The sequence below is a fragment of the Patiria miniata genome, unplaced genomic scaffold (genome assembly GCF_015706575.1).
Source record: "Patiria miniata isolate m_02_andy unplaced genomic scaffold, ASM1570657v1 HiC_scaffold_13, whole genome shotgun sequence".
Classification (NCBI taxonomy): Eukaryota; Metazoa; Echinodermata; class Asteroidea; order Valvatida; family Asterinidae; genus Patiria; species Patiria miniata.
The window spans coordinates 11,997,492-12,024,932 of NW_024037051.1; the positions used below are offsets into that span (position 1 = coordinate 11,997,492).

Sequence of the window (27,441 nt, forward strand, 5' to 3'; positions counted from 1 at the left end):
ATGACAGAAACCTCGAAGTGAAGATAGGACTGGCCTCAAATCTGTGCTGTAGTCGATTCCCTGCAAGTCCATCACAGGCCCATCGCAAGTCCTTCAGTCTCAAGTCAAGCCCCTATAGCTATTCAAATGAACTGTTACAAAGCATTCCTTTGTCGTTGTTCATCCCGTTACTTGTGACCAAGGGTGGATCCGGGGGTTGGGGGGGGGGGGTTCAAAGGGGGCCATGCCCCCCCCCCCCCCCCCCCCCCCCCCCCATCTAACGTTGAAGGGGGTTTGAATATAGGGTTACCGCTGGCACACTTTTTAACGTGCAACGAACTCCAGTTACGAGACCCAAAATTGTGCAGACGTTTTCTCTATTTTGTCAAAATGTATCTACTTAGCTCAAAGTTCAACAGGTTTAATAGTTGTTATGTACCCTACTTATGATTTTGAGCCATTTTGCGTGATTCAAACGAAAAGCAAAAAAAAAAAGCACAGAGCAAATGATTTTAAGATATCCAGTTTTGCAGTTTGAAATAGAAATGGATGACTGGTGTCCGTCCGACGGATTCCCAGATGTATTGAGATTTCCGCCACAAAATCTGATAAAAACGAGAGCTGCTGGGATGTCGAAATCGTGCAATAATGGATTGTTGCAATATCACACTGTCAATGTGAAGGCCGCGTGAAACCGCATCCTGTGTTAACGAGTGAACATTTCTAGGGCAAGATCGAGCGGCACATTACCAAACTGATTGGTTCCTGGGGTTAAAGTTGGTATCTGCGTGCTTTTTCAAAATGTCTATTTTCTTTTCCGAATAACTAAATGTGCATATTTGTTTTTGCAGGCCTTAATACCGTTTTCAAAATTGGTTTTAAATGGTGCGTTCCAGTTCAGAAATTGCGCACACTATTCAAACGAATTGGGAGCGTCCCGCTCTTCATACAAAGTTAATTAATTGATTACTTGTCTTGGGCCGATTTTTTTGTCGTGCGATGTCTCATTGGAAAACTCATAACTATTGCAATGCTAGAAAATTATCAACTCAATTTGAAACTCTATTTTTTCAAGGTGCCACACCCAAAAAGCACGTACACAACCATAGGGATTCATGCTGGTGCTCTTTGATTCTGATAAACACATTCATGTTCACTGTTGAGTAATATCATGCTAAAGAAACATCAAGTCCTTTTACGAAGACAAAGTGTTCAGCCTTTCCATTTGGTTTGAACCTAAAGGCTTACCAATGGTTTCGGATCCAAAGCCGAAACGCTGCCGAGGCTTGAGAGGTGGTGAACGGCCTTAGTGGTCGTCGTTGCAGCGGTCATGACTGTCCAGCTCATCATAAATAATAATCACAAATTGATTTGGACATCGATGGTCTTAGTCTGGACAGATAAGAAATCCAGGTTTATCACTTCGAGTTTTTTTGTGTTTTTTAACTAAAGCTTGAGAGGAATAGATGATTCTAAAGATATGGTACATGTATATTTGTGTTGTGTTGTCAGCAATACTGTTAATTACGGATGAAACATCGTGTTATGATTTTTTTTCCCCCACCAATTACCACCAAATCATCTTGCAACATTTGTATGTGAAGACACGCCAATTTGTGCTTATATAAACGGATTTGGATGACATGATATGACCCGCATGGCCAATTCATTCACTTGTAAAGCCGGTGTGGCGTGAATTGGGACTCTATGAAGTACGGACTCATTGGTAGTATTGCGCATGCTTAAGTGAAGATAATTAAAAGAGGGACTGGTCACGTGAGAGGGTTTGCCCAATAAAATCATTTTGTAGCACGATATGGGACAGGGGGACCCCCCCCCCCTCTTTGTGTTGGTCATTGTGTTACCAGAATCTCAAGAATTCTTTTGAGATATCTGGGGGTGTGTTAGGTAATAGTCTAGGGTGTGTGAGATTGGAAGGGGGGGGGGTACCCTGTCCCATATCGTGCTGGGTATAAATAGGGTAAAGGACTCCGATTTTCGGAGTCCGATTTTCATATGACACCGGCGGTTCATACTTCACGTGCAGCGCGAAGACTTGCCTTGACGTCACAAAGTCGCGTTCGAACCGATCTTTACCGAGATGTAATTTGACCATAGAGCTATATTAAATTACTAGAAAACAGTCTAACCTTTACGAGAATGTTAAGTCGACAGGGTGCAATCAGTCAAAGACAGTCATAATACTTTCTGGACAAGATGACATACAGGAACATTTACAGTGAGTGAAAAACTAGTCGTAAAGCTAAAACGATCGGCGTCGGCCTTCAAGTTGTCCGTAACTGCGTCTAGATTTCCAGGCGGTTTTCGAGAACTTGAGGCGCTTTAGTTAAGTGTTAAGAATTTCAACTGAACTTCATAGCTAGCGGTGCATGAAGTTGCCTGTGACAATTTCATCTTGGTGTAACTACGAGAGTATTGAAAAAGGGCCGTCGATAGTGTCCAAATTAATTGGGGGGGGGGGGTATTTAGCCAACGTGACACTCACTGAGTTTTGTACAATTGAGAGGTTTTAGGGGGGGGGTTCTCTTTGAAATTCTGACCTGGGGACACAAGGAGCACATGCCTCGGATGACATGGGGTTGCGTGCGTGCCCGCTTATTACGCCACTGGTACCGGTCATATCCTGAATCAGCCCCGTGTGTCACCTTTCCCCTTCCCTTTGATCAACAGCCTCATCCCAGGGTAACATCAGGCTGGTCAGCTACCCGCCCAGCACCGTGGAGGCCGTCTGGCCGGCCCATCCCGGGGCCTCCGGCTACATCGTCTCGGTCATCAGCTCTTCCGGGGACGACGTACGGGACATACCGATCACGGACTCGCTGATCACCGTCTACGATGTCAGGACCGAGGCGCCGTACGAGATCGGCATCCGGGCGGTCGTGGACGGCGAGGAGGTGGGCGTCGGAGGGGTCACCCATGTCATAGGTAGGGTCTGTGATCTTTTTATCTAGAGCAGATTTGTGATGGAGTTAAGCTGGTCACTTGACTTAAGACTGTACGACTAATTAATGATTGACTTGTAATGGCATTTTGATGGACTTGTGATGACTTGTGATTGACTTGTGGTAACATTTGACTAGTGATGACTTATGATTGACTTGAGTTATAGTTAAGATAAATAATGATGACTTACGATGACTTACGATGACTTAACCATAACTAGTGATTGACATCTAAGGATTTGTGAGAATTTGACGATTCAACTTTGCTTTAAAACAATATTCCACTTTTTAAGGGCTGATGTTATACAGGGTGAGTAAAAAAAAGTGAAACCCAAATGTCGGGACTATTGTTTTAGTGAAGTTCTGCATGTAGCACTTTCAAAATCTAGGGTATGAAAGCCCAATTCATAAGCTTTCTGTAGTACAAGAATCATTCAAATCACTCATGTACTGTTCAAGTTACGGAATTTTAAACACAACCACCGTTTAAAGTTCTGTCCACGGATCACAAAAAAATGTGTGCGTTCTTTCAGCAAAACGAAAACAATTCGCACACATCCGTTTTCGTTTTGCTGAAAGAACACTTACCTTCTTGTGATTCGTGGACAGAACTTTAAAACGGTGGTTGTGTTTCAAATTCCGTAACTTAAAAAGTACATGAGTGATTAGAATTATTCTTGTACTAAAAGAAAGCTTATGAACTGGGATTTCATACCTTAGATTTTGAAAGTGATACATGCAGAACTTCACTAAAACAATAGTCCCGACATTGGGGTTTCGTTGGTTTTTTTTACTCACCCTGTACAGGAAGTGTATTTGATTGACACTTTTGGTAAATTTGAGTTTTGCTAAATGCACCAGTGCGATTTATGATCAGTGTACATGTACTTTTAGTATATGAATGGCACAGTTGTGCTCTGAAGAAACAGTCAAACCTGAACCCAGCTGACCTCAAATTGGAGTAAACTTGACTGTTTTGGGAGCAAATTCTGATTAGGTGTGTTTTTTACAGTGCAGGATAAAACCCTACAACATTTGCAAACATCAAACAAGCAAAACTACCATATTTCCACGAAATACATTAACTGGACTGTTAGTGAATGACAGTCTAAAAAAGCACCCTGTAAAAACATGGCACCTGGTGTGCTGAAATTTTTGAAGAAAAGTGGTATTTTTGTATCAATGTCCAACGCTGGTCGGCCAACGTACAGGGTTTGAAAAAAATGAGTTTTTTTCGAATCCTGCTCACGATTTATCATAATTATTTATTTAGTTTTCATTCAATATCACACACCTGTGAACGGGCATAGGCCAGCTATAGCCTTGATTCCCTGACCTTATATTCCCCGACATCGGTAAATTGTTCCGTTTCATCTGAAATAGAGTCAGACTACAAGAACATGATTGTTTTTCTTGGTTTTTCCAGCATATACAAACATAAAGCTTCAAACAAGTCAGTGTAACAACATTTGCTACAAAATACTAACCCCCGAATCCATCCATTTCTGAAATTCTAAACTGTGTTAGGTGATTATAATATTGTTGTCAACATACGCACAATAATAATGAAAGGATACAACGTGGTTTCCTAAAACTTGATTCTCCCTTTAAAAAGACCTCCGCGATGTTAGGTAATGAAACATCTGTTCATCTTAAGGCGAGTTACTCAAGACCCGTAATTACTTCATCCCAAAATTGAACCCAAATCCCTTCTTCCTTAAATCAAATTATGATCATCAGATTTAGTTTGTCAACTCCGTATTAATATGAAGCTTATAGGCGTAGCCAGCAAGGGGGGGGGGGGGGGGGGGGGGGTCAAGGGGGTATTTACCCCCCCCCCCCAATATTTTGTAAAGACTGCCCTTTTCCCACCATGCCCTTTTTTCACCAGCGCTTACCCCCCCCCCTCCCCAACATTTTGTATATAGTTCCCTTTTAGTGGTTTTTTTTATGAATAAGTGCCCTTTTTAAAAAGAAGTCGTGCCCTTTTTTGTGCCATCGGCCGTTCCGGGTGCCTTTTTTTTTATTGTAGAAACAATTACCTAACAATCTTTCATCGCTGCATCAGAACGAAGTAGGCCTACTATTTACGATACTTCGAGGAGCGAAAATAAGGAGCATTATTAAAGAGAATGTACAACATTTGCTCTTGCTGCAATTTTCAGCAGTAAATGGATTTGGGGGAGTAGAATGTTATAGAAAATATTTTAAACTGACTTTTTTACGTTTTGGGCTTGAATATGCTGGGAAAAAAAAGAAAAACATCATGTTCTTGTAGTCTGATTCCCTGACCCCACTCAAGATGAAACGGAGCAGTTTGTCGACTTTGGGGAATTGTAAGGTCAGAGAATCAGTCTAGCAGGCTTGTTCTTGTACCCCTTCACAGGTGCGTAATCAATTGCAAAGAAAATGCGGCAAAACCAATTATGAAAAATTAAGAGCAGTTTTTGAAAAAAAAGCCAATTTTCTCCAACGCTGGTCGGCCGACCAGCGTTGGAAAAATACAATTTTTTCTTGAAAATGTCAGCACACCAGGAGCCATTATTTTACAGGGTGCTTTAGAATGTCATTCCCTAATAATGAGGTAAGATATTTCGAGATAATTTGATCATTTCGTTTTTTTGCTTTAGAATGTCATTCCCTAATAATCAGGTAAGATATTTCGTGATAATTTGATCATTTCGTTTTTTTGATGTTTGCAAATGTTGTATCTTCCCTTTAATAATTATAAAGCCTCATGGCAAGTAATAATGTCTGGACTCTACGTTCCTCTAAACCTCCATAGTGCTTATACAGTCGGTGAGCGCCAGGGTTAGGCCAAAAACCAAAAAAAAAATAGTCGGTCTCTGGTCAGACCGAAGTTCCGCAATTGATGCGGCGACGCGGGTTTTTTTTTTTTGGCTTTTTTTTTTCAAGCTTGTATTGTACAAACAAGGTGGGTACTATTTTGCTTTTTTGTGTCCTCATTATACATTGGTGTCCTCCATAATTTGCCTTGATGCCCTTTATCATTTGCCTTGGTGCAAATTCCCCATTCCTTGGTGCTCCTTGGTACAAACATTTGAGGAGGCGCGGCAATAGAGGGCGCTGTTGTAGCTTCCGTGTTAATTTGAAGAGAAAAAAACGTTGACGCGCATGATTAAAATCGACGCGCGCGCTGACCAGAGACCGAGTATTTTTTTTTTGGCCTCAAGTTAGGATTTTAACGAATCTATCAGCCTGTGTAGCATTTTTACACAATATATATATATTTTTTTATTTGTTTATTTTCTACAGTATCCAAAAAAAACACACGACAAATTACAAAATCATTTAAAGAAAATCAAATACAATTGTATACCATTTTACAACGTAAATTTTATGCAAAATTAATGCAAAGAAATATCTGTATGTATACAAGGTAATTGTGATACTGCAGAGGGATCCATTTAGAAAGCACAGCTTGTATTCAATGGTCCCTAATTTACATGCACGTGCATTGAGACAGGAATACAAGAATGTTAATCGAACCATTCAGGTCCATGGCCAATGAACCATTAACATGGGCGTCGCCAGGATTTTTTCTAGAGGGGGGCAAAAAAAAATATTTGCCAAAAAATGCTTGTATTTCTCAACACTTTCCCGATTTATCAGTTTTAGAGGGGGGCAGGGACATTTTGCCCCCCCCCCCAACTCATTAAATTTACACCACTTTGTCTTCGCGCCTCTTTTTCTTTTCTTTTCTTTTTCTTTTTTTTTTTCTTTCCAGGGGGGGGGCAAGTGCCCCCCCCCCCCCTTGCCCCCCCCCCCCCCTTGCCCCCCCCCCCCCCTCGCGACGCCCATGTGAACCAATGAAAAAAAATGTAATAGTAGGTCTCAATGCACATGCATGTTTGCAAGGGGGGGGGGGAAAAGGAACAAAGACAATTTACCGCTAACATTTATACAAGAATTTGGACTAACACAAACAATGGACGAAAACTACAAAGCGACAGCTACAAAGAAGTCTTATCAGATCAGCAGATAAAGTGGGTTAGAATCATAGAGCTGTATAATACAGCTCTATGGTTAGAATGTAGAACAATCAACAATAAGATTCCAGTAAAACAGATTTAAAAATACGTTTGAAAACAGAATTTTTTGTTGATGCTTTTAGCTGGTCTAAATGCCTGTTCCAAAGCATGGGTCCCTCATGTTTAATGGCTTTATGAGCTAGCGAAGTACGGGTGTAAGGAATGTGGAAATATATGGTCCATAAACTCCATCGGTTGTTGAACTCATTCTATTTCGTAGCCCTGACCCATGATCAAGAACACAAAGTACATCAGGAAACAGGAGATTTGGATGGGGAATTTTCAAAGAGGAAGAAAGATCACTTTACATCAGGAAAGCAATAAAATCTAAATGGATTTGTGCATGGGCAACCTACAATCATTGAACTCTCTTGTAATGGTCACAGTTTATCCGACGTGATATTTCCAGGTGAATCTCGGTAAATTACGCATGCGCAAAGTTGCGCAGGGATGCCTTGTTCCCAGTCTACTTAATCTCAACCCCGGTCCAATTCTGCGCGACCACAAAACAAGTGCATAACGGTTATTGCATGATAACGATTTAGTTATCAACGAGTCCAGGCCTATTACGTGCTTTACGTCAATATTTAATCCAATCCTTCACAAAACTTGAAGCTAGAGGTTTTCCCCTATATTTTAAAAGATTTTTCATTCAAAGTCACCAACTCCGTCTTTCAATTTCGTACACGAAAAATTCCACACGTTTTTGAACAAACCAATTTAGTCATTACCATTCTCTTTCAAAGTTTGGTCGCCCTCTTTGAAACGGGTCGAGAATATTCGTTTATTTCAGATCAAATTGGTCTAAGCTGTTGTCATATACAACCCAATGATAAAATATAGGGCTGAGGTAACTCCAACTAAAGCTGTTGCCGAATTAATGGCAGCCAACCATGCAACCCCAGGTGCCAACCTTTTTACGAGCAAGGGAACACATCTTAAACTCCGTGCTTAGGCCAAAAAAATAATAGTTCTGCTTCCGGTTTCCTTACCTACCCTGTTCTGACAGCCCCTACCGGTTTTTTTATTAGAAAAATGAGAAGAAAAAAAACACCCAGAACCATCAATTTCTACCTTTTACCCTTGACTTCACGCAGACGCCTCCATATGATCGTACACATAAACAATTCGTCACCGTTTTCACGAAGAGCCACATATGTCAACAATTACCATTTTTTCAATTTTGATTTTTTCTTCTTCAATATTATGCATTAAAACGATGAACTTAACCATTTTGACATGTTTCTGTAAGCAAAACATCATTAATTTCCAAGTTACATTAATGTTGCAAGGGGCAGAAATCCCGATAAATGCTTTTTGCGTTTTCACGAAGAACCACATACATTTTGGCCCTTTGAACGCGTACAAAACCCATTGCACGGAAATACGTAAAAGTAGGTCAAATGAGATTTCCGTTTTCACGAAGAGCCACATAACTTTGTTACATTTTCAGCTGCGCGCGCGTACTCACGCGCGCCTATGGAAATACACGGTTGAACAGAAAGGGCCAATATGTCGGAAACCTGAATTTGAATTTTCACGAAGAGCCACATATCTTCACTAATTAATTGTCACCAATTAACTGCTGTATTAAGTCTTATTACCAGGTTCATGTAAAAATTCAGCTTTCGTAGAATCGTGTGATGGTTTCCTTGCTGCACAAAGTTGTTGCAAAGTGGTATTTTTTGCAGTTTTAAAATATGAGAAACTTCCTTTGTGATTATCTCGAAAACGCTTTTTCTTCAAAATTAACATTATGTGGCTCTTCGTGAAAACGGTGACGAATTGGCAAAAAAAAAACAATTCCCTACCGACCCTATTTCGGATGCCATGTAATCGGAAGCAGAACCATTTTTTTTGGCCTTAGCCCCCTTCGGCCTTCAATCCCTTCCCAGTAGAACAATTTCAAACCCCATCCCTTGAAAACCGAGCACGAGACGGGAAGCGTGCTCGATTATCGCTTGAATCCATCCGCAAGATCACCATCCGACCGGATAACTTAGACCATTCACCGGGCAAGGACCCGGGCAAGGACCCGTTACACTCTCACTGTATATTCCGGTCTCTGAATTACCCATCATCCCGTCAACAAAATATGGACGGAATTATGCCCGGCATCCCCGCTATGCCGAATGAAAATAACTGTCATGTCAAAGCCATCAACATCATTAAACAGTCTATGATTTGTAATGGGCCATGCACCCGGCACTGCTAATGTAACGACAGAGCAAGGATTTCAGCGGGGCTATGTGAGCGTGGGAAGTCCATCACGCTTGTCAGAATCAGGAAGCAGGATTTGTGTCTCGAGTTAGCTCGGTTTTACCCTCAGAGCATGTGCGATCATTGCACGTTCCCCTCGGAATTGGTGTGAAACCCCGGGGTCTTTTGGATCACCTCACGAAGTGCAGATGGTTTTCTTGTCAATTTAAAACATTGTCCCTGAAAAAATATATATTGGGGATCACCTAGAGCCGCCCACAAATTGGCAATAATATTAAATGGATTATAGACTCGATACCCACAACATTTCATGAGTTTCCTTAGTGTCATGTACTTTTTGAAGCCATGGATTCCTTGGAAAGAATTTTGTCAATTACAGTAGGATCAAACAGTAGTGATGATTATACCAACATTTGCTCCGATGTATTTTCCACGTTTGGTCTATCTGACTTCGAAAATCAACTTATTAAATTAATAGCTTATGGGCTCAAGATACCCATCACATTCAGTTTTCGCATTAATGCCATATCGTGTACATAAATGGATTCTTTGATATGATTGGTTATTATAGAGGCCTGGCCTAAATACTGTCTGATGGTTATTCCACCATTTTGGTCAGAAGGACTTTTAGTTGGTTTGCACTTATTATCTGCAATCGAAACTACAGACTTTCTACTTTTTCTATAGAACATTGAACACAGGAATTTACAGGAGCGGGATTCGAACCTGCGCTCTCAAGTACACCATACCGATGCTGTACCAACAGAGCTATCCCTGCAGTCCTATGTTGGCGGGTCCCCGATTTGTCAATGTCTTTTGTTCATGCTTGGACGTTATGGGCGCACCACACCAATTCAAGCCCCATTGAAAACAGTGTAAAATCAACAAAGTTTAGGGCCAAGTAACTTGCAAGCCGACATGATCACTGGAGTTTCTCAAACAAACACTAATTTATTGTGTTGTCCTTCATCTTTCCATTACTTTTCCATTTTTTTGGTGGGTTAGCAAATATTCACACCAAAACAAACTGCACCTCCCGAAAAGTGATGGTTCCCATCCTGCATGCAGCAGTTTACAAATGGCACCCCTCAACTTTCTCTCTCAAATAGGACCCATTTTTCAACCGTAATTTTTATCAAGTCTGCCCTCAGATGGAAGCCCAAAAAGCAGGGAGTTGATTCTCGGCTATATTTACACAATCCCACCGTTTTTAAGCCAAACTGTCTCCTTTTTCAAAAAAAAGTTGTGGGTGCACTGTTCATGCTAATGAGCTCTCGTAGAAAGTCTCAGTTCAATCACTTCAATACTGAAATTGCTCAATCCGTTCAAATAATATCATCATTTAAACGCAATGACCCTAAAACCTCTTTCGTCCGACAATGCAATTTCAAGAATCGTCGTCACAACATTGTCTTCAAACATCACCAGCGATAAAACCTCAGTTTAAAAGTTAACAACATTCAACACAAAGCCTTTTGTAGGCCCGCCTTAAAAAAAAAGTGGATTTTATAAATCATATTGTTTGCCTAACCAGGGTTGTTAATAAAGATATTGAGTACTACAGTTGTTGACAGTTGTTGAGATAGGTATTCTGTGTCATTTTTTTTTTTTTTGTCAAACAGTCAGAATACACAATAAACTGCTTTTTTTTTAGGTTTGGTGCTACATATTTTTTTTAAATATGAAATTTTTTTTTAGGGGGGTTGGGGGTTGGGGGGTTGGGGCTCCGCTTTTTTGACTCATCCTGTAGCTCTATAGCCTAGTCTTATTGAATCTACTTCCTGACGATATTCTTCGTTTTCCAGCCCGAGACACCAAGCCGCCAATCATCATCAGCTGCCCCACCGACATCACCAAGACCATCCCGCTAGCTTCCGGTGGGGTCAACGTCTACTGGATGCAACCGGAAGCCATGGACGACTCGGGCCTCTCGCCCCTCACCCGCTCCTCCCGAGAGCCCGGCGATCACTTCCAGACGGGGACCGAGGTCGTCTCCTACGTCTTCATCGACCCGTCCGAGAACCGGGCACACTGTAACTTTACTGTCACCGTCAGCGAAGTTGGTAACTATCCGATCGAACATGAGCTGTTGCCATTTTCTGGATGTACAAATGCGTAATTGGAATACTGAACAGGCTCATTATTATTTTACTTTATAATAATCTGATGCCTTGCGAATCAGACTTGACATAATAATGTCCAAAGTCAATTGTAATTTGTCAAGTAGAAGTAAAACGTGTAATGCCAAACATATTATATGCCTCAAGATAACTTGGTTCATCTGTAATTTGTCTTTAGACTCAGAACCACCAATGATCAGCGGTTGCCCCCCAAACATCACCACACCCGTATACTCTCACCTCCTAAACGACGGACTGGCAGTCGACTGGACAGAGCCAGACGTCCTGGACAACTCGGGTCACATCCAGTCCGCAAAGGCAACTCACAAACCGGGGTCAAAGTTCAAACCAGGCTCGACAGTTGTGACGTATCGCTACACCGATCCGTCCAACAACGTGGCGACTTGCAGTTTCTCAGTGACTGTGCAACTGCTTGGTAAGAATATTGGATACTTTTCAGCTAAAGGCAAATCATATACGCTTCACGGATACTGCCATCTCTGTGATCATGTGGGGCATTTCATTGAACATGTTGCCCTTCATGCCATCATGAGCATGATGGTCACGCATTTTCAATGAAATGACCCCAAAAATTACCACTTGATCACAAAGATGGCGGTATCGTGAAACGGTCTATGCCTATTCTACCATTTCCTAAAAGAAAATATGGATCATTAGCGTTTTTAATTAAAATTCTTATCGTGAAACTCTGCGAAAATTGGGTTGATTTAAAATGTCACCTTTTTGTCTATATACTTGATCATGTTGATGCTTTGAGTTTGATCAAATCACCACAAATCATCGCAAGTCAATTGCATATCAGTCACAAGTCAGTCAGGCTCAAGCTTGTATTGAGACAAGATATTCATATGAATTGTAATTATTTCTTTGTCATTGTTCCCTTGTTGAAAACTTGTGACCTGACTTGTGATTTGAGCTGTAATTTGAACTGTGCTGGACTTGTGATTATGATTGACTTGATCACAACTCTCTGAATTTCGATGTTGAAATAAGATTCCAATACTTGAATCCTCAGAGGATCTCGTCCCTCCGACGATAATGAGCTGCCCGAGTGACATGCACGAGACGATTCGTCTAGGCGTGTCGGGCGTGCTGGTGACCTGGGCTGTACCCCAGGCCACCGACGACATCGGCCCGGTGCGGCTGCTCGGCGGCTCCCACGAGCCGGAGTCGGTGTTCCACGTGGGCCGAACGCCGGTCTCGTACATCTTCGCCGATATGGCGGGAAACAGAGCCACGTGCAACTTCACCGTGACGGTGGAGGCAATTGGTGAGCTAACAAAACAAATAATTTTCGATGTCGTTTACTTTAATCAGATCTAGAAAGGGAAGAGCTAAACACATGATGACTTGGCTTAGCTGGCAGTTTCATAATAGAGGTTTTCCCGGCTATTTTAAAACATTTTTTATTCAAATTCACCAACTCTAACATTTAACTTCGTCCGATAAAAATTTCACACGCTTTTAACAAAACCAGTTTCAAATTCAATTTCAAGGTTTGATCACCCTCTTTTAGTAACTGGGTCGAGAATATTCGTCATTACAGATCAAAACCTTCTAAGCTGTTGCCGAATGGCAGAGATTCAGAGATCGAATTTGTCTTATATCAAATCAATTAGACGAATTTGATTTCTGAATAACAAGGTTTGGCGTAGACGAGACGAAATCGAATACTCCGGGACGAAAACGTGTGCTCGTTGTTTAAATTTGCTGGAATTGAATTTGAAATTGTCAGACAAAAGACGAAATTAAAACATTGGAAGTGCACTAAATCGATGTGGGTGGACGAATTTGAATATTAGAAAAGGTGAATTTCAATGATAAACGTTTTAAAATAGCCGGGAAAGCCTATATTTGTTGATGCTCCTGTGTCATTTTGTCCTTTTGCTAGGATTGATGTGTCAGACCGTCTATTCTTACTAAAAGATTTAACTCCCCACTAAACTTTCAGGGTTCATGTTTGCAAATAAGATCTTTCCTCGTCGTCCTCCTTTGTGACTATAGCTGCACTCGAATCACATTCAGGCTAACGTGATATGGTTTTAAATCCCTGCCTCTTGGATTTCCCTGGATTATTGATTTGGAATTTGCACCAACCACTTAAAACTGAACATTATGTTCATCAGGTCTTCTTCTGACACTTTCTTTGAACTTGAATTTACAATGCCTAGCTGTATCAGAAAGAATTGAAACAAGTGATTATTGATGGGGGATTTGCAACAACCACTTAAAACTGAACATAATGTTCATCAGGTCTTCTCTAAGTTTGAACTCGAAGTTACAATGCCTAGCTGTGTCAGAAAGAATTGAAACAAGTAATTTGGCCAACGTTTGAGGATTCTCCATCCCTCCTTTTCCCTTCCCAGACGATGAACTGCCGGTCATCCTCCGATGCCCATCGGACATCAACAAGACCACACCGGGAAACGCCACATCGGGCGTGATCGTAAAATGGAACAGGCCCAAAGTCCGGGACAACTCCAACCTGCCGGTGACGTGGACGACAACGCACCGGTCCAACTCGGCTTTCCCCGCCGGCCAGACCAACGTGACGTACACGTTCACCGATGCGTCCAACAACACCGCCACCTGCGAATTTGTGGTGACCATTTTGGAAGGTATACATGTCCTGATACTTTTGTATAGCTTTTTTTTTAGTTGTAAGAATTTCCCGTCTTTGAAGCTTAGGTATTCTCCTGATGACGGTCAGAGAATACCAAATAATACGTCAAGTGGATACCACTAGATAGAACCACATATTCCCCGCCCGGTCATTTCACATGGATTATCTCCTAATACTTTGCAAGTTCCATTTAGGCGAAGTTTACACTACATACCAATTTACGTATTTGCATGTTATGTAGTAAAGGGAGGTGAATGAATGTACTGTTTTAAACAAACTCATACAGAGATTTTTAAAATCTATTTTACATCCTTACAATAATGTTTACATAGAATTGTTTTGATCTTTCTATAATTAGCCTAAACTCGATTTGAAACATGATATACCCTTCTCAAAAATATCATTTTGATTAAGAACTAATTTGCCACCAATGTTAAACTTTTCCAATACCAAAATTATGTGAGTGAAGGACAAACTTTATTATTTGAATTGCCAAAAGAGTATGCAAGACGTAGGCCTGTACGAATATGTTGTAGCATTAGATATGTTATGAGTAGTTTCATGTCGAGTGATCTTCCGGGGATTAGCTTTCATCTTTTACAAAAGTTAAGTGTCTTGGTGGACTTTACAAGCTGCCCCACCCATTACGTGTGTCTCATATAGGATTGTTTCTGTGGTTTTTTTGCACGTTCATTTTCAGCTCCATCAACAACGACACAAATTCCTTCCACGACAACAATGCCGACAACAACCACGCCAATTCCTACCACTACAACACCGATTCCAGCAACTACAACGCCAATTCCAACAACTACAACGCCAATTCCAACAACTACCACGCCAATTCCAACAACTACAACGCCAATTCCAACAACTACCACGCCTATTCCAACCACTACAACGATGCCAATAACCACAACACAAATCCCTACCACCACAACCCCCATTCCAACAACAACAACAACGCCGATTCTAACAACTACAATTCCAACAACTACCACACAAATTCCAACCACAACACCGGTTCCAACAACTACCACACAACTTCCAACCACGACGCCAATTCCAGCAACTACAACCGAAATTCCAACAACGCCGATTGCAACAACAGTTCCAACCACTGATCTTGCAACAACGCATGAGCATACCACTCCATCAGATGTAGCGACTACCACATTGCATGGCTTAACCTCTCCTCGGGTTGTCGATCTAACTACCACTGCATACCTTGGTACCACCGTTGCGGCAAGGGTTACAATCGGAAACATACCAATCGCTATAACGGCTGGAGAGTACGGTAAGTAAGATTGATCAGGGGCCTGAAACTTTTATGAAATTCATTAACGACAAAAACAGGAGGACCCAGGAGTACTTAAAAACCCTTACCGCATCCTTCCCCGAGTTAGAGTTTGGTTGTCGGTTTCAACGAAGTATGTTTTCTGCAAGCCTTTTGAGGTTTGTGTAACTTCCATCAATCTTGTTTATACCTCTACAATTTCGTGTCTGTTTTCATTGATGTCACACATATAAACATGAGGGAACATTCAACATAAAACAGCAAACAGCTGTTGGGGAAATGTTTATATCACCTCATGGAATTCATAAAATCGATCAGAGCTAAGTAACGATGACACATTGGGAAATGCCGCTTGGCACGTAAACCTCCGAAGGATTAAACCAAAGTTGGCCAAATCTGGTCTTTAAACTCTTCCACTTTTCCCCGGTGGTGGAAGTTTTCATATTGCGTTCCTCACGCAGGATACGCAAGTTATCCATTTATCTCATATCTCGTCTGAAAAAAAAATATTGCATCAATCAGGGCATGTTCCCAACTTCTCCTCAGGGGAGATTCCTTGCCTTTTTCCCTCTGTGACCCGGGACTCGCAATTTTCAGTCCATACCTGATTCAATTATTTATTTCCAGGATAGAGTTCCTTCTCCCAACTTTTAAAAGACCTTCTCTAAAATTTAAAAGCATTCAACTTGAATTAATAGTAAAAGAAAAAGTAAATGATACTAATAAGAAAAAAGTAAAGGATACGGACCTATCCCCATAGTTTTTATGAGCAGGTAAAGAAAAAATGAAGAAAAAAAACCTTGGTAATTTTTAACAGTATTTTCTTTTTTGTTTCAATGTGTGAATGTTTTATACATTTGTGTTTTTATATTGTGAATCTTATTTATATGTCTTTGTGAATTTTTTAATGTTCGTATGTTTGATGTCCGTTTTAATGAAAGTATTTAAAAAAAAATTGTTGCCGTGTTTATTTATTGTAGGCCTATTTGGACTGAATGCCTGTGTGCAATCGTGATTATGTTCACTTTTTAAATTCCAGTCATCATATTTTGTATTAAGTTTGTTTGTTGTGATGGCGAATAAATAATAGTAATAATAGTTATCCTGGATGCTATAATAGGGCGACTTTTCCATAGACTTGGGCACAGACCTGAACTGTCACCTAACCCAATTTTATCTTATCCTTTCTCCACGAAATTCGGTATTTTTTACTAATTGGACCACAAGGAATCGATCTAGATGGTTGGCGACAACAAAATTCCTTGTCCTAAGGGTCGTTTTTACAATAGGGTGACACCAAATTGTCATCTCAATAAGGCGTTTCGAACTAATCCAGACGCGACTTAAAACAAATCTGTCGCCCGTTTTGCGGGATTCTGTAGATTAATGATAACAATATAGTGTAAGTTCCCAAGCACGTATCCTTATGAACATAGCCCAGTCTTTCTTCCATGATACTTTCCATCAGAGGTTTGATCCTTACTTTTTTTCTTTTAAATAATCCACAGGTATATGTGATTGCTATGTGGATGCGATCAACTTGGCGTACATGAGTGACTGTGACATGCCGACAAACTGTGACGCCGACAAACTCCTGGCAAACCTGACTGACGTAAGTTGGACAACGATAGAATGTTAAAGTTTAAAAAAAAAAAGAAGATTTGGTACTATTGGTAACTTCCTGTTTAAAGATGAGTAATAATGACACCCCAAAATTTTCAATAACTCAAGGTTTGTTGAAACGGCTCCTTTAAATTGAAATTGACATAAACCCTCGCTTTACAGGGTGAGATAAAAAACCGAAACCCAAATGTCGAGACCATTGTTTTAGTAAAGTTCTGCATGTAGCATTTTCAAAATCTAGGATATGAAAGCCCAATTCATAAGCTTTTGTTTAGTGCAAGAATCATTCAAATCACTCGTGTACTCATCAAGTTACGGAATTTGGAACACAACCACCGTTTTAAGGTTCTGTCCACGGATCACAAAAAAGTTCAGTGTTCTTTCAGCAAAACGAAAACAAATTATAGCGGATGTGTGTAAATTGTTTTTTCGTTTTGCTGAAAGAGCGCACACCTTTTTTGTGTGATCTATGGACAGAACCTTAAAATGGTGGTTATGTTTAAAATTCCGTAACTTGAAAAGTACACGAGTGATTTGAATGATTCTTGTACTAAAAGAAAGCTTATGAGTTGGGCTTTCATATCCTAGATTTGAAAAGTGCTACATGCAGAGCTTCAGTAAAACAATAGTCCCGATATTTGGGTTTCGGTGGGTTTTTTTACTCACCTTGTAATGCAGGATAATTGATTTTGGCGTCATGAAACTGAGGGGGAAAAAACATCTGGTCATGGCAGGGAAAGAAACCGGAAAAAATGTTGCAACCTGACGCCACTTTTTTCTTCATTTATCATCTCAATGATGGTCATTCATTGCGAAAATGATGATAAGACATGAATCTGGGACGAGAATTTTTTCCAATTTTGTTAGGAAATATTTAAAGACAATTTTCTTGACTCTCCAATCGCGGAAGGGGCGTCAGGTTGCAACATTTTTTTCCCAAAGGACCAAATTATATTCACTCAGTGGTGGGACTTACCTAAATTTAGGCATGACCCAGTTAGAAGAGTGGATAAGGGACGATGACAAGCCATTTTTTGGTCCGATGTCAGTGAGATAACAGTCAATTCGTCATAGACAGTCGACAACGAGAAATAAGAACCAAACCACACTTTGTGACATTTCTGACAAGTCGTTCACAATTTGGAGCAACTCACAAATTTGTATTAGTCAGAATGACATATTTCATAATTGCCAACTCTGGCCAATTGCCAAATTTGTCTCCTGAAATTTACTCATTTTGACGAGTTTGAACAGTATGCGAAAATTTCGGTTGGTTTGAACAGGCAAAGAACTGACTTTCTCCCAAGCTGCATTAGGTATCGGATTAGATTATACATGTTGCTATAACGAATTTGCTTCTTCTTTTTTTTAATGAAGTCCTTCTTATTTTTTTCATTCATTCATTGCGGTTTCTTACACAAAAATATCAAACAGCAAGTCAAAAGACTAACAATGTCTAATCTACAAGTTAAAAACAAATTTATACAAAAGTAAAACAGTAATTACAAAATAAAACAGAAAATATTGGCTTACAAACTAATTGTTACTACAATATTGCACTAAAAATACAATTACACTTTAAGAACAATCATTCAACAGTGTGACCATGAATGGAATCGGTGACTGTTTATACCTCTGGGTCCTTGAACGGGGGAGATCGAGAAGATGAGAATGTCTAAGGTTACGACCAGACACAGTTTGACGAGTTGATGGCAGGCGATAACGGTGTCTTTCAGATTCCAATAAAGAGTTACCAAAGCGAACAATTGATTGGTTACGTCTGGCAGCAAGTGTCTGAATACTAAACCTATTCAAAAGGTCAGCATAAGGGAGCAACAGGATAAGCTATTAAACGATTAAGTGCAATTTGAGTTTTAACAATAAGGAATGGAGAGAAAACCCGATAATGCAAATCATTTCCAATGGATCCCCTTGATGTTTATCATCATTCTCTCTGGTTCTGACACCAAATTTCCTCAAGTACTATAAAAATTCTTGGGAAAAACTTTGGAATCATAAGAAAGGCGACGATATGAAAACATTAAAGGGTGGTTGCAATGGATTTTTTAGGCTCAATAAATGAAGTACACTTTTATTAAATAACACTGGGTTTTATTCATTTCGTGTAAGATTTTGTAAAAGCAATTTTTATTTAAAGTGGGAGGGGGTTAGCCCCGCCTTTCAGGTGGGAGAGAATACGCAAGAGTGCTAATAAACGTGGGTCACAGAAGGCGAACAATGTGCGACTGCACTAACTTAAAGGGCCCATTGTGTTTTTAATGCAGTCCTTGAACGGTGCACCTTTGTGTCCCATTTAAAGTATTTTTTATTTTCATTTTGCCATTTTCAAGGGTATCGTTATGATGCCTTTCTGGTTTTTATGTTAATGCAAATTTCCTTATTTACGAGCAAAACTGTGATGTCATTTCAGGCAGAAACCTCAATGTTACAGCTATTTCTGTGCTAAAAGTTGCCAGCACTTTTGATACATGTACTTTGCTGTTGTATATTTTCTTTGGGTGATTGGTTGTTGTGTCAGTATATAGCAGTGAGCGAAGGAGAAAACGTTTCTCACAAATGTTTCAATGAGCAAATGTTTGGGTTCACAATTTTAAGAGAAACCCAAACTGAACAGTGTCGTCCCGAAATGACATCACATCAATATCAGCGGCCTCAGCTGTCCGAAAAAGCATGGACAATTTTAAATGTCAAAAAAAAGTGCACTTTTCAGTCAAATTAACTAAAAAGGGATTTCAAATACTTTTCTTAAGTAGAAATTAAGCTACACAAAATATGTTACCAAGAAAAATGCATTGCATGGCACTTTCAAATCCCCAGATTTTAGAGTCATATACCCCAGCTGATGATGTTTGCAACTCTTTTTTTTCAATCTGTTCCCAAACAGGTAGCAGTCAACTCGCAGAACGTCGAAAGTTTCACCGGAGCGCTGAGAGTGATATCAACGGCCCACGGTACCATATCGGCCGAGGGCATCGAGTCATACACCACGATCCTGGAGCACATATCCGTGGTCGGATCCACCTCATCAAATGTAATGCGGCCTTGAAATATATTATCTTATCTTACATCTCCCATCATTTAATACCGAGGATCGTGCTACTCGTTCCCTGTGCCCAATTTTACCCTTGAACAAAACACGCATGCTCACAGTTGCGTAGAGGAGATTCCCAAGGGGATTTAATTAAGCGGGAAATGTCAGCGCAAGAGTAAATTGAGCACGTCACTTGGCATAAACATTGCACATTTTCTGAGCCACCTGTGGCTTCAATTTGTCAGCTTGTCAAACAGGATGTGGCAAATTTGGACTTTTGTTTCCTGTGTTAACTTGACAAACAACATCAGGCACCTAGTGTGTCGTTAATCAATTAAGTCCACTTTTTATAGCCCCGGGATATGAAACATATTTCTATTTTTTAATATATTTGTTCCCCAGCCAACAGCGAGTAACCACCAATTACAGGCCGAGTAAAAACATAGCATTATTTTGTATTATATCTTATTTGGGATCATGACACTTCAGGTTTGATGTCACCTCTTTGTACCAAAATAATACAAAATAAAAAAGACGACCAACTTTAAACTTAACATGAACGTCGAAGAATTTGTGAGCCGCTACAACTTAAAAGTCTGGCGGGTTTTTTTCTCTCTGTTCCTTGAGCGCTACATTCTTAAATACTGAGCCACGTTGGTCACAATTTTGCAGCCGTTTCTGCAATTATTTTTGGTGATTTAATTACTGGAAATCTTATAACTCTGATTGTTTGAACTTTCCACAAGATTCTCCAATCGTCGTAGATTTTCCTGTATGTGATCCTGACCACAAAACTGATTTTTCAACTGGTATTTTCAGTTGCTGCCTTCTCAGTGCCGTTTCCACGGGGGGAGGGGGGGGGCAGTTTTCAGCACTTATTGAAATAAATGGTTCGAGTGTTCTGACATCAAGCCCGCTCAAAAACCATTATAATGCGCCTTGAAAATGGGCATATAATTAGCAGTATGTATAATAATGGTCACTTTGAAGAGCGCCCCCATTGGGAAGATGGGTACCAGCCAGAAATATTTTATTTCAAAAATATTTAGACGGACATTAATTTTTTTGGGGGAACATATTGTATAAAACTTGGAAAGTTCTTTCCCAATTTCCTCGAGCTGCACTTCATTCCAATCGGCCTAAATCGGTCATTCTGTAAATTGAGAGTAAAAAAAACCCTTATTTTTTTCCTGCCCCTGTCACCTACCTTGGTACATTGTAATGTGCCATTCATGGGAGTCGCCAGGATTTTTTTCCAGGGGGGGGGCAGCAAATTTTTCCCCAAAATTCCTTAACTTTTTCCCTATATTCTCAATTTATCATTTTCTAAGCGTGAGAAGGTGAGTATTTGCCCCCCCCCCCCCATCAAATTAACAGAAATATGGCTTCGCACCTCTTTTTCCCTTTTTCTCCCTTTTTTCCCCTTGTTTTCCAGGGCGGGGGGGGGGGGGGGGCAAGTGCCCCCCTTCCCCCCCCCCCCCCCCCCTCGCGACGCCCATGGTGCCGTTCAAGTATCGTTGAGAATGAATTATATTTGTTGGGTAGATACTTTGCTTTTCATAATCACTCGTGGAGAGGACGGCTGCATTGAGGAGTGCATCAGAACTGTAAAATCATAGATGTCAGATGTAACAGGGACAGGAAAAAAGTGGACCCCAAATACATGTTCTCATAGCTCTTTTCTTCTTTCATTTTTATCTTTCTATTCGAAAGGTTGCCACAAATGTAATTGAATCAGTTGACAACATGCTGAATGTGCCTCAGGAGGAATTCCACAAAGCGCAGGAGAGAAGTCTGGCCAACACGAGAATCCTCCGATCCCTGGACTTCCATCTCCTGTACGCTCATCGGGGCGGCGAGAATTTCGTCAGCACCGAGTCCAACCTGGCGGCCTGGACCGTGTCGGTCCCCCGCAACTCCAGCGTGACCTACACGGTGCGGACCGGCGGGGCTTCCACGCATTTCTCTGGGGAAGGGGAGACCGTCGACGAGGTGCAAACATCGGAGTATGACGATGTCGTCGTGTCGATTTCACTTCCAACCGAGGTGTTTTGGTACGACTCTGCCCGAGGTAGGTTAATCGACTTCCTATATTTTCTGAATTCCTTAAAGATCATTCCACTTCACGTGGTATTTTCGAGTTTCACCTCGAAAATTAGATTTGTTTTTCATAAAAAGTGATTTACTTTTGAATGAAATTTTGAACAAAGAAATTCACCGGCGTTTAGTTATTGAACTGTTTCTTCACAAAATTCAAATTTTTATCTGGCAGACAATAAATTTGGCTCTCGCGGGCCGGGTTATTGGTGCACAAAATGCAAACCCTTTTCATAGGTTTGCAGACGCCTAAAATCAGAATTTGTTTTTAGTTAAAACAAAACATATAAATTTAAAATTAATTAGGAGATATAATTTAATTTTTTGGAAGAACACGGGGTATGCATTTTTAATGAAATTGAGCCCTAAATCGACACGGATGTAAAACTGTTTTTAACACACTACACTTGAACTTTGCCTCGGAAGAGTGGTACTTACCATTATGCACTTAAATCAATTCTTTTGGATAATCGTAATCAGTGGCGCGCCCAAGGGCTGGGGGGCTTGATTCCATTTTTTTTAGTCCCACGATTTGACCATGGTGATATGTATATGGCCTATTTTCGAGTAATATAGGCCTAATAGGGGTGTAAATGGCCCCACCAGCGTAAAAATAGTCCGTCCCCCCCCCCCCCCAATAAAATTTTTTTACAAAAAAATGTGTAAAAAAAATTGTGGTCCCCTCCTCAAAGCCCAATCCTGGGTGCGCCACTGATCATAATACTGCATCCTTTAAGACCAAAAGAAGTTCCCCTGCTATTCTGTTTGTCTGTCTATCTCGAAAAAGGTCTAGCATGCTTTAGACTACCAAATCAAACTGCACAACCTGGAATAACCAAGTTTACTCTACTTTCATCACAGATCAAAAGATTGAGTTTTTTTTTGTCTGAGACAAGTCTTCACTAAGGTGTTTCATCTAATTTATAGTATCTCTCACAAAACAAAACTAATTCAAAAGAATAGTCACAAAATAGTCATCTACTATGTCATTTGCTTTCAGGAACGGCATCCTCATCCTACCCGGCTATTTTCACCTTTTACAACGACACCAAGTTATTCCAACCAGAGGAAGAGGTTGACATCAACAGCGCGGTGATAGCTGCCAGCGTGGCCGGTGTCATGAGGGAGATATACCTGCACAACGACTCGGCGATCATCACGCTCAAACCTTGGCAGGTGGGTTTGTTAAGTATTTGAGGATTAAAGGGTTCAAGCGATGAATGATTTTTAGGAACACATTTTTGTGCACCTTTCTACTCCTTATGTATGAAAACTATATCTGACATTCCTTTTCGGTTAAGTATATTGATAAAGTGCACTTCTTTTTACATTGAAAAAGTTTAATGCTTTTTCCATAGAGCCATATTAATTTTTTTCAGACAGCTGAGGGCGCTGATGCTGCAAGTCATTTCAGGAAGACACTGTTCAGTTTCTGGGTTTCTGTTCAAATTGTCAACCCAAAATTTACTCATTGAAAACATTGGTGAGAAAGGGTTACTCATTGGCTTACTATACCATGTACTTACACAACAACGTATGGAAGTGTAAATTTATGACAGCGGAATATATCCAAATTTCTAGTAACTTTTTGTGCTGAGAAAGCTGTAACATTGAGATCTTGCCCGGAACGACATCACAGTTTGGCTCATGAATAATTATGGAAGAACCAAAAAGGCACCAATATACCCTTGAAAATGGCAAAACGAAAATTGAAATAAGGTTAAATGGGACACGAAGATGCATTTTCAAGGATTGCATTGCTATAAAAAAAAAATCACATTGCATGACTTGGCCCTTTAAAGGTGAAGATGAGCTTTCAGCAATGCGATATGGGTCACCTGATCTGTAATATAGATTGAAGTTGAGTTTTAATCATGGGACTGGTTAACTCAAGATACAATCATTGGACTGGAAACTGAAGTTGGGTCTTTAAGCATTGGTTACTGTGAGTCACTACTCAAATTGAAGATTGAGTCTTCAGTCATTGGCGAAGAATGAAGTTGACTCTTCAAGCTAGGGGTACACAATATGAACGGTTCACATTATGAACTTGAAACTTGGTAGAAACATAACCCCGATCGTGAAATTTCGTTCATAACTGTGAAAACAAGTGAGCTGATGAACAGGGTGAGTCAAAAAAAGCGAAACCCAAATGTCGGGACCATTGTTTTAGTAAAGTTCTGCATGTAGCACTTTCAACATCTAGGATATGAAAGCCCAATTCATATGCTTTCTTTTAGTACAAGAAACATTGAAATCACTCATGTACTTTTCAAGTTATGGAATTTTAAACACAACCACCGTTTTAAAGTTCTCTCAACGGATCACAAAAAGGTGTGCGTTCTTCAGCAAAACAAAAACAATTCTGTCAATTCACACACATCCGCGAAGTGATTTGTTTTCGTTTTGCTGAAAGAACACTGAACTGTTTTTGTGATCCGTGGACAGAACCTTAAAATTGTTACCCTAGATTTTGAAAGTGCTACATGCAGAACTTCACTAAAACAATGGTCCCGACATTTTGGGTTTCGTTTTTTTTTTACTCACCCTGTATTTCTTGTTTGTGTTACATTTTACATGACCTTCAATCAGGCAAAGTGTGTTGATAAACATGCAAAAAAATCATCTCGGCTTTTCTGTAAAGATAAAGAAAATTTCCGAATCTCAATCGCAGGAGTATCACGGCCGGGAGTCAGAGTGCGTGTTCTGGAACCGGTCCCTCGCTGAGGGTGACGGGGCCTGGTCGACCAACGGATGCCACCTGGCCCACACGCTGGCATCCGGCCACATCGTCTGCTCCTGTAACCACCTTACTCACTTTGCACTGCGTCTGGTAAGTCTCAACATTTGAAAAGATTGAAGAATGAACTTGAAACTTGGTAGAAACATAAACCCTGATCGGGAGATGACTTCATCACACTTTCAATCATAACTGTGGAAACAAGGATAAATTTGAAACATTGTAAAAAAAAAAAATGTGGCCTGACGTTGCAAACTTAACAAGTTCTTCTTCAGAGGCAAAATAACGGAGGTACAAGAAACAAACATGTAGGGACTCACGAGCATGCAGGGTTTGGAAGAGAAACACAAAAGGGATTAATTTGGTTTAATTATTTTGGGGGGGTTTAAAGAGAAACCAAGAATCCTTTTGCCAAATCCAGGTCGCATTGGTGAAAGGCGAAAAAACCCTCTTTGCTAACTTGATTTTTTTTCAAGATCTCTGTGGTTGGAGGATTTTCCTTATTAAAGGCACAATTATAGTACTTGGAACCGTGAAATATGATAGAATCCTTCTGTTGACTCGAAACAAGCAGAACCCTTCCTTTAAGACTCAAAAACGGAATGAGGAATATGAGTGTACCTGCGATCACATTTAAAGTTGCATTCATATTGATATTTTGAGGTGAAAGATTACCAAAAGGTGCTACACATCCTTGGCCAACTGGAGTGCTGTTCTAACGTTTTAATTAATGTTAACAGGCTTGATTTTATTTTCAAGATCTTTGTGGATTTTCCTTATTAAAGGCACAATTATACTCGGAACCGCGAAATATGATAGAATCCTTCTGTAGACTCGATTCGAGTAGAACCGTTCCTTAAAGACTCAAAACGGAATGAGACATATAAGTGTATCCACGATCACATTTTAAAGTTGCATTCATATTGATATTTTGAGGTGAACGAATACCCAAAGGTGTAACACGTCCTTGGCCAACTTGAATGCTGTTCTAAAGGGTTAATTAATGTTAACAGGCTTGATTGTTTTTACTGAGACTTCGTCAGTGACTTGTTTCTTCAATTTTATGAGCTTTGCAATATCCTTATACCAACAGACACCCAAAGTCTTCATGATTGACATCATAGTCTTTGCTGGCTGCGTGTTGAGCATCGGCATGTTGACGGCTGCTACCATGATCAGTATGTGCATATGGTAAGTTAAGTGCCTCCGTTTCGGAAACCGAGGGGTTTGTCTTGCGATGTCTGTCGGAACAGGCAATCACATTCACAGCTAATTGTTTCACTTGTTCAACACAAGTGAAACCACTCACTAGTCAAATCACAAGCTAGATATAAACACAATCGTTTCATGGAGTTGTGTGTGGCGATCACACACTGGTTGTACGTTCCCCACAACTTTGTTTAAATATTCCTACCAAATGGAAAACTTCCTGACAATGCGGTCCTTTCAAAGTCATAACGAGATTTGATTGATCTATATTCATTAAATCCCTTTGGGAAAATGAAACCAATGGTAAGGCCTACTCAAAAGAGAGAGCTAGACAGAAGACAATGAAGAACTGTTAACTTTCAGAGATGAAAGATATGAACCCTGTGTTACAACTGATAATGTAACAATCAACTGATAACATATCACCAACCGATAATGTAACAACAATTGACCAACACTGTATCACTAACTGATAATGTAACACAAAATTGACTGATAGTGTTCTAAATGTCATTACACTATCAGTCAAGTTTCAATTGTTACATCATGGGTTAGTGATACAGTGTTGGTCAATATTTGTGACATTATTGGTTGGTGTTTTTTTATCTGTTGGTTATTACATTATCGGCTGTAACACCCTGGATTGATTTTATTTCCAGGAAAAACTCAAGGAGTCAGGCAGGGACTACCACCCTCGTTCACTCGTCGGCCTGGGTGGGAATTGAACCATGGTCACAGTGGCGGAAGGCAAGGAAAGTACCGCTGCGACAGCTTGGTTATCCAAACAAATGCAATATGGCTGCCGATACATTTTAATGGCAACCGCTTTAAGAAAGACGTTTTGCAAATAGGACACATTTATGTAATAAATAAGGGGGGGGGCACTAATTACGATGTTATTTTCTGTATTGAAATATCCTGTTCGTTGTAGCAGTATTGGTATATACTTTACTTGATCTAAAATTCTAACATTTTTGTAAAACTGGTATGTTGGTCTTGTTCTTACGTATGCCAATAATGAATGATTATAAGTGCAGTGGTAAGAATAATTTAATGAGGGGACAGATAAAATGTTCCATTCCATGAGGCAAAGCCAAGTGCTATACAAGATTCCATCTGCAACCGAAATAAAAAGAAAACTTTCCATTGCACGAATGTGAAACATATATTATTTGTTTTATATACATGCCTGAATAAATCCTCGTCATCTGATCGGTAATACTGTGACCCTCACCATATACAATGGATTTACACTCAACCAAAAAAGAAAGTCGTCCCCCCCCCCTTCCAATACGATTTTGTCTAACTCACAAACTACTGAGCACCTAATAACGACTAATCAGTACAGAAATTCCTTAGCAATCCAGCCATACTCTTTATTTGGCCCAAAACAGTGATAATGTGTACGAATTAATGCAATTCATGACAAGTGATACCGAAAACAG

General features: G+C 40.2%; 1 protein-coding gene across 1 annotated transcript in view; it reads left to right on the top strand.

Annotated features, from left to right (window-relative positions):
* LOC119721587 overlaps window positions 1-27,441 on the top strand; it is a 97,266-nt gene that overhangs the window by 65,736 nt on the left and 4,089 nt on the right. Inside the window, exons 10-22 of the mRNA XM_038191666.1 lie at window positions 2,671-2,925; window positions 11,020-11,277; window positions 11,513-11,770; window positions 12,371-12,625; window positions 13,722-13,973; window positions 14,679-15,275; window positions 16,784-16,887; window positions 19,804-19,950; window positions 21,664-22,021; window positions 23,048-23,223; window positions 24,722-24,880; window positions 25,881-25,978; window positions 26,656-26,748. Of these exons, the coding sequence (XP_038047594.1) occupies window positions 2,671-2,925; window positions 11,020-11,277; window positions 11,513-11,770; window positions 12,371-12,625; window positions 13,722-13,973; window positions 14,679-15,275; window positions 16,784-16,887; window positions 19,804-19,950; window positions 21,664-22,021; window positions 23,048-23,223; window positions 24,722-24,880; window positions 25,881-25,978; window positions 26,656-26,748 (3,010 nt within the window). The remainder of the gene's footprint in view (window positions 1-2,670; window positions 2,926-11,019; window positions 11,278-11,512; window positions 11,771-12,370; window positions 12,626-13,721; window positions 13,974-14,678; window positions 15,276-16,783; window positions 16,888-19,803; window positions 19,951-21,663; window positions 22,022-23,047; window positions 23,224-24,721; window positions 24,881-25,880; window positions 25,979-26,655; window positions 26,749-27,441) is intronic.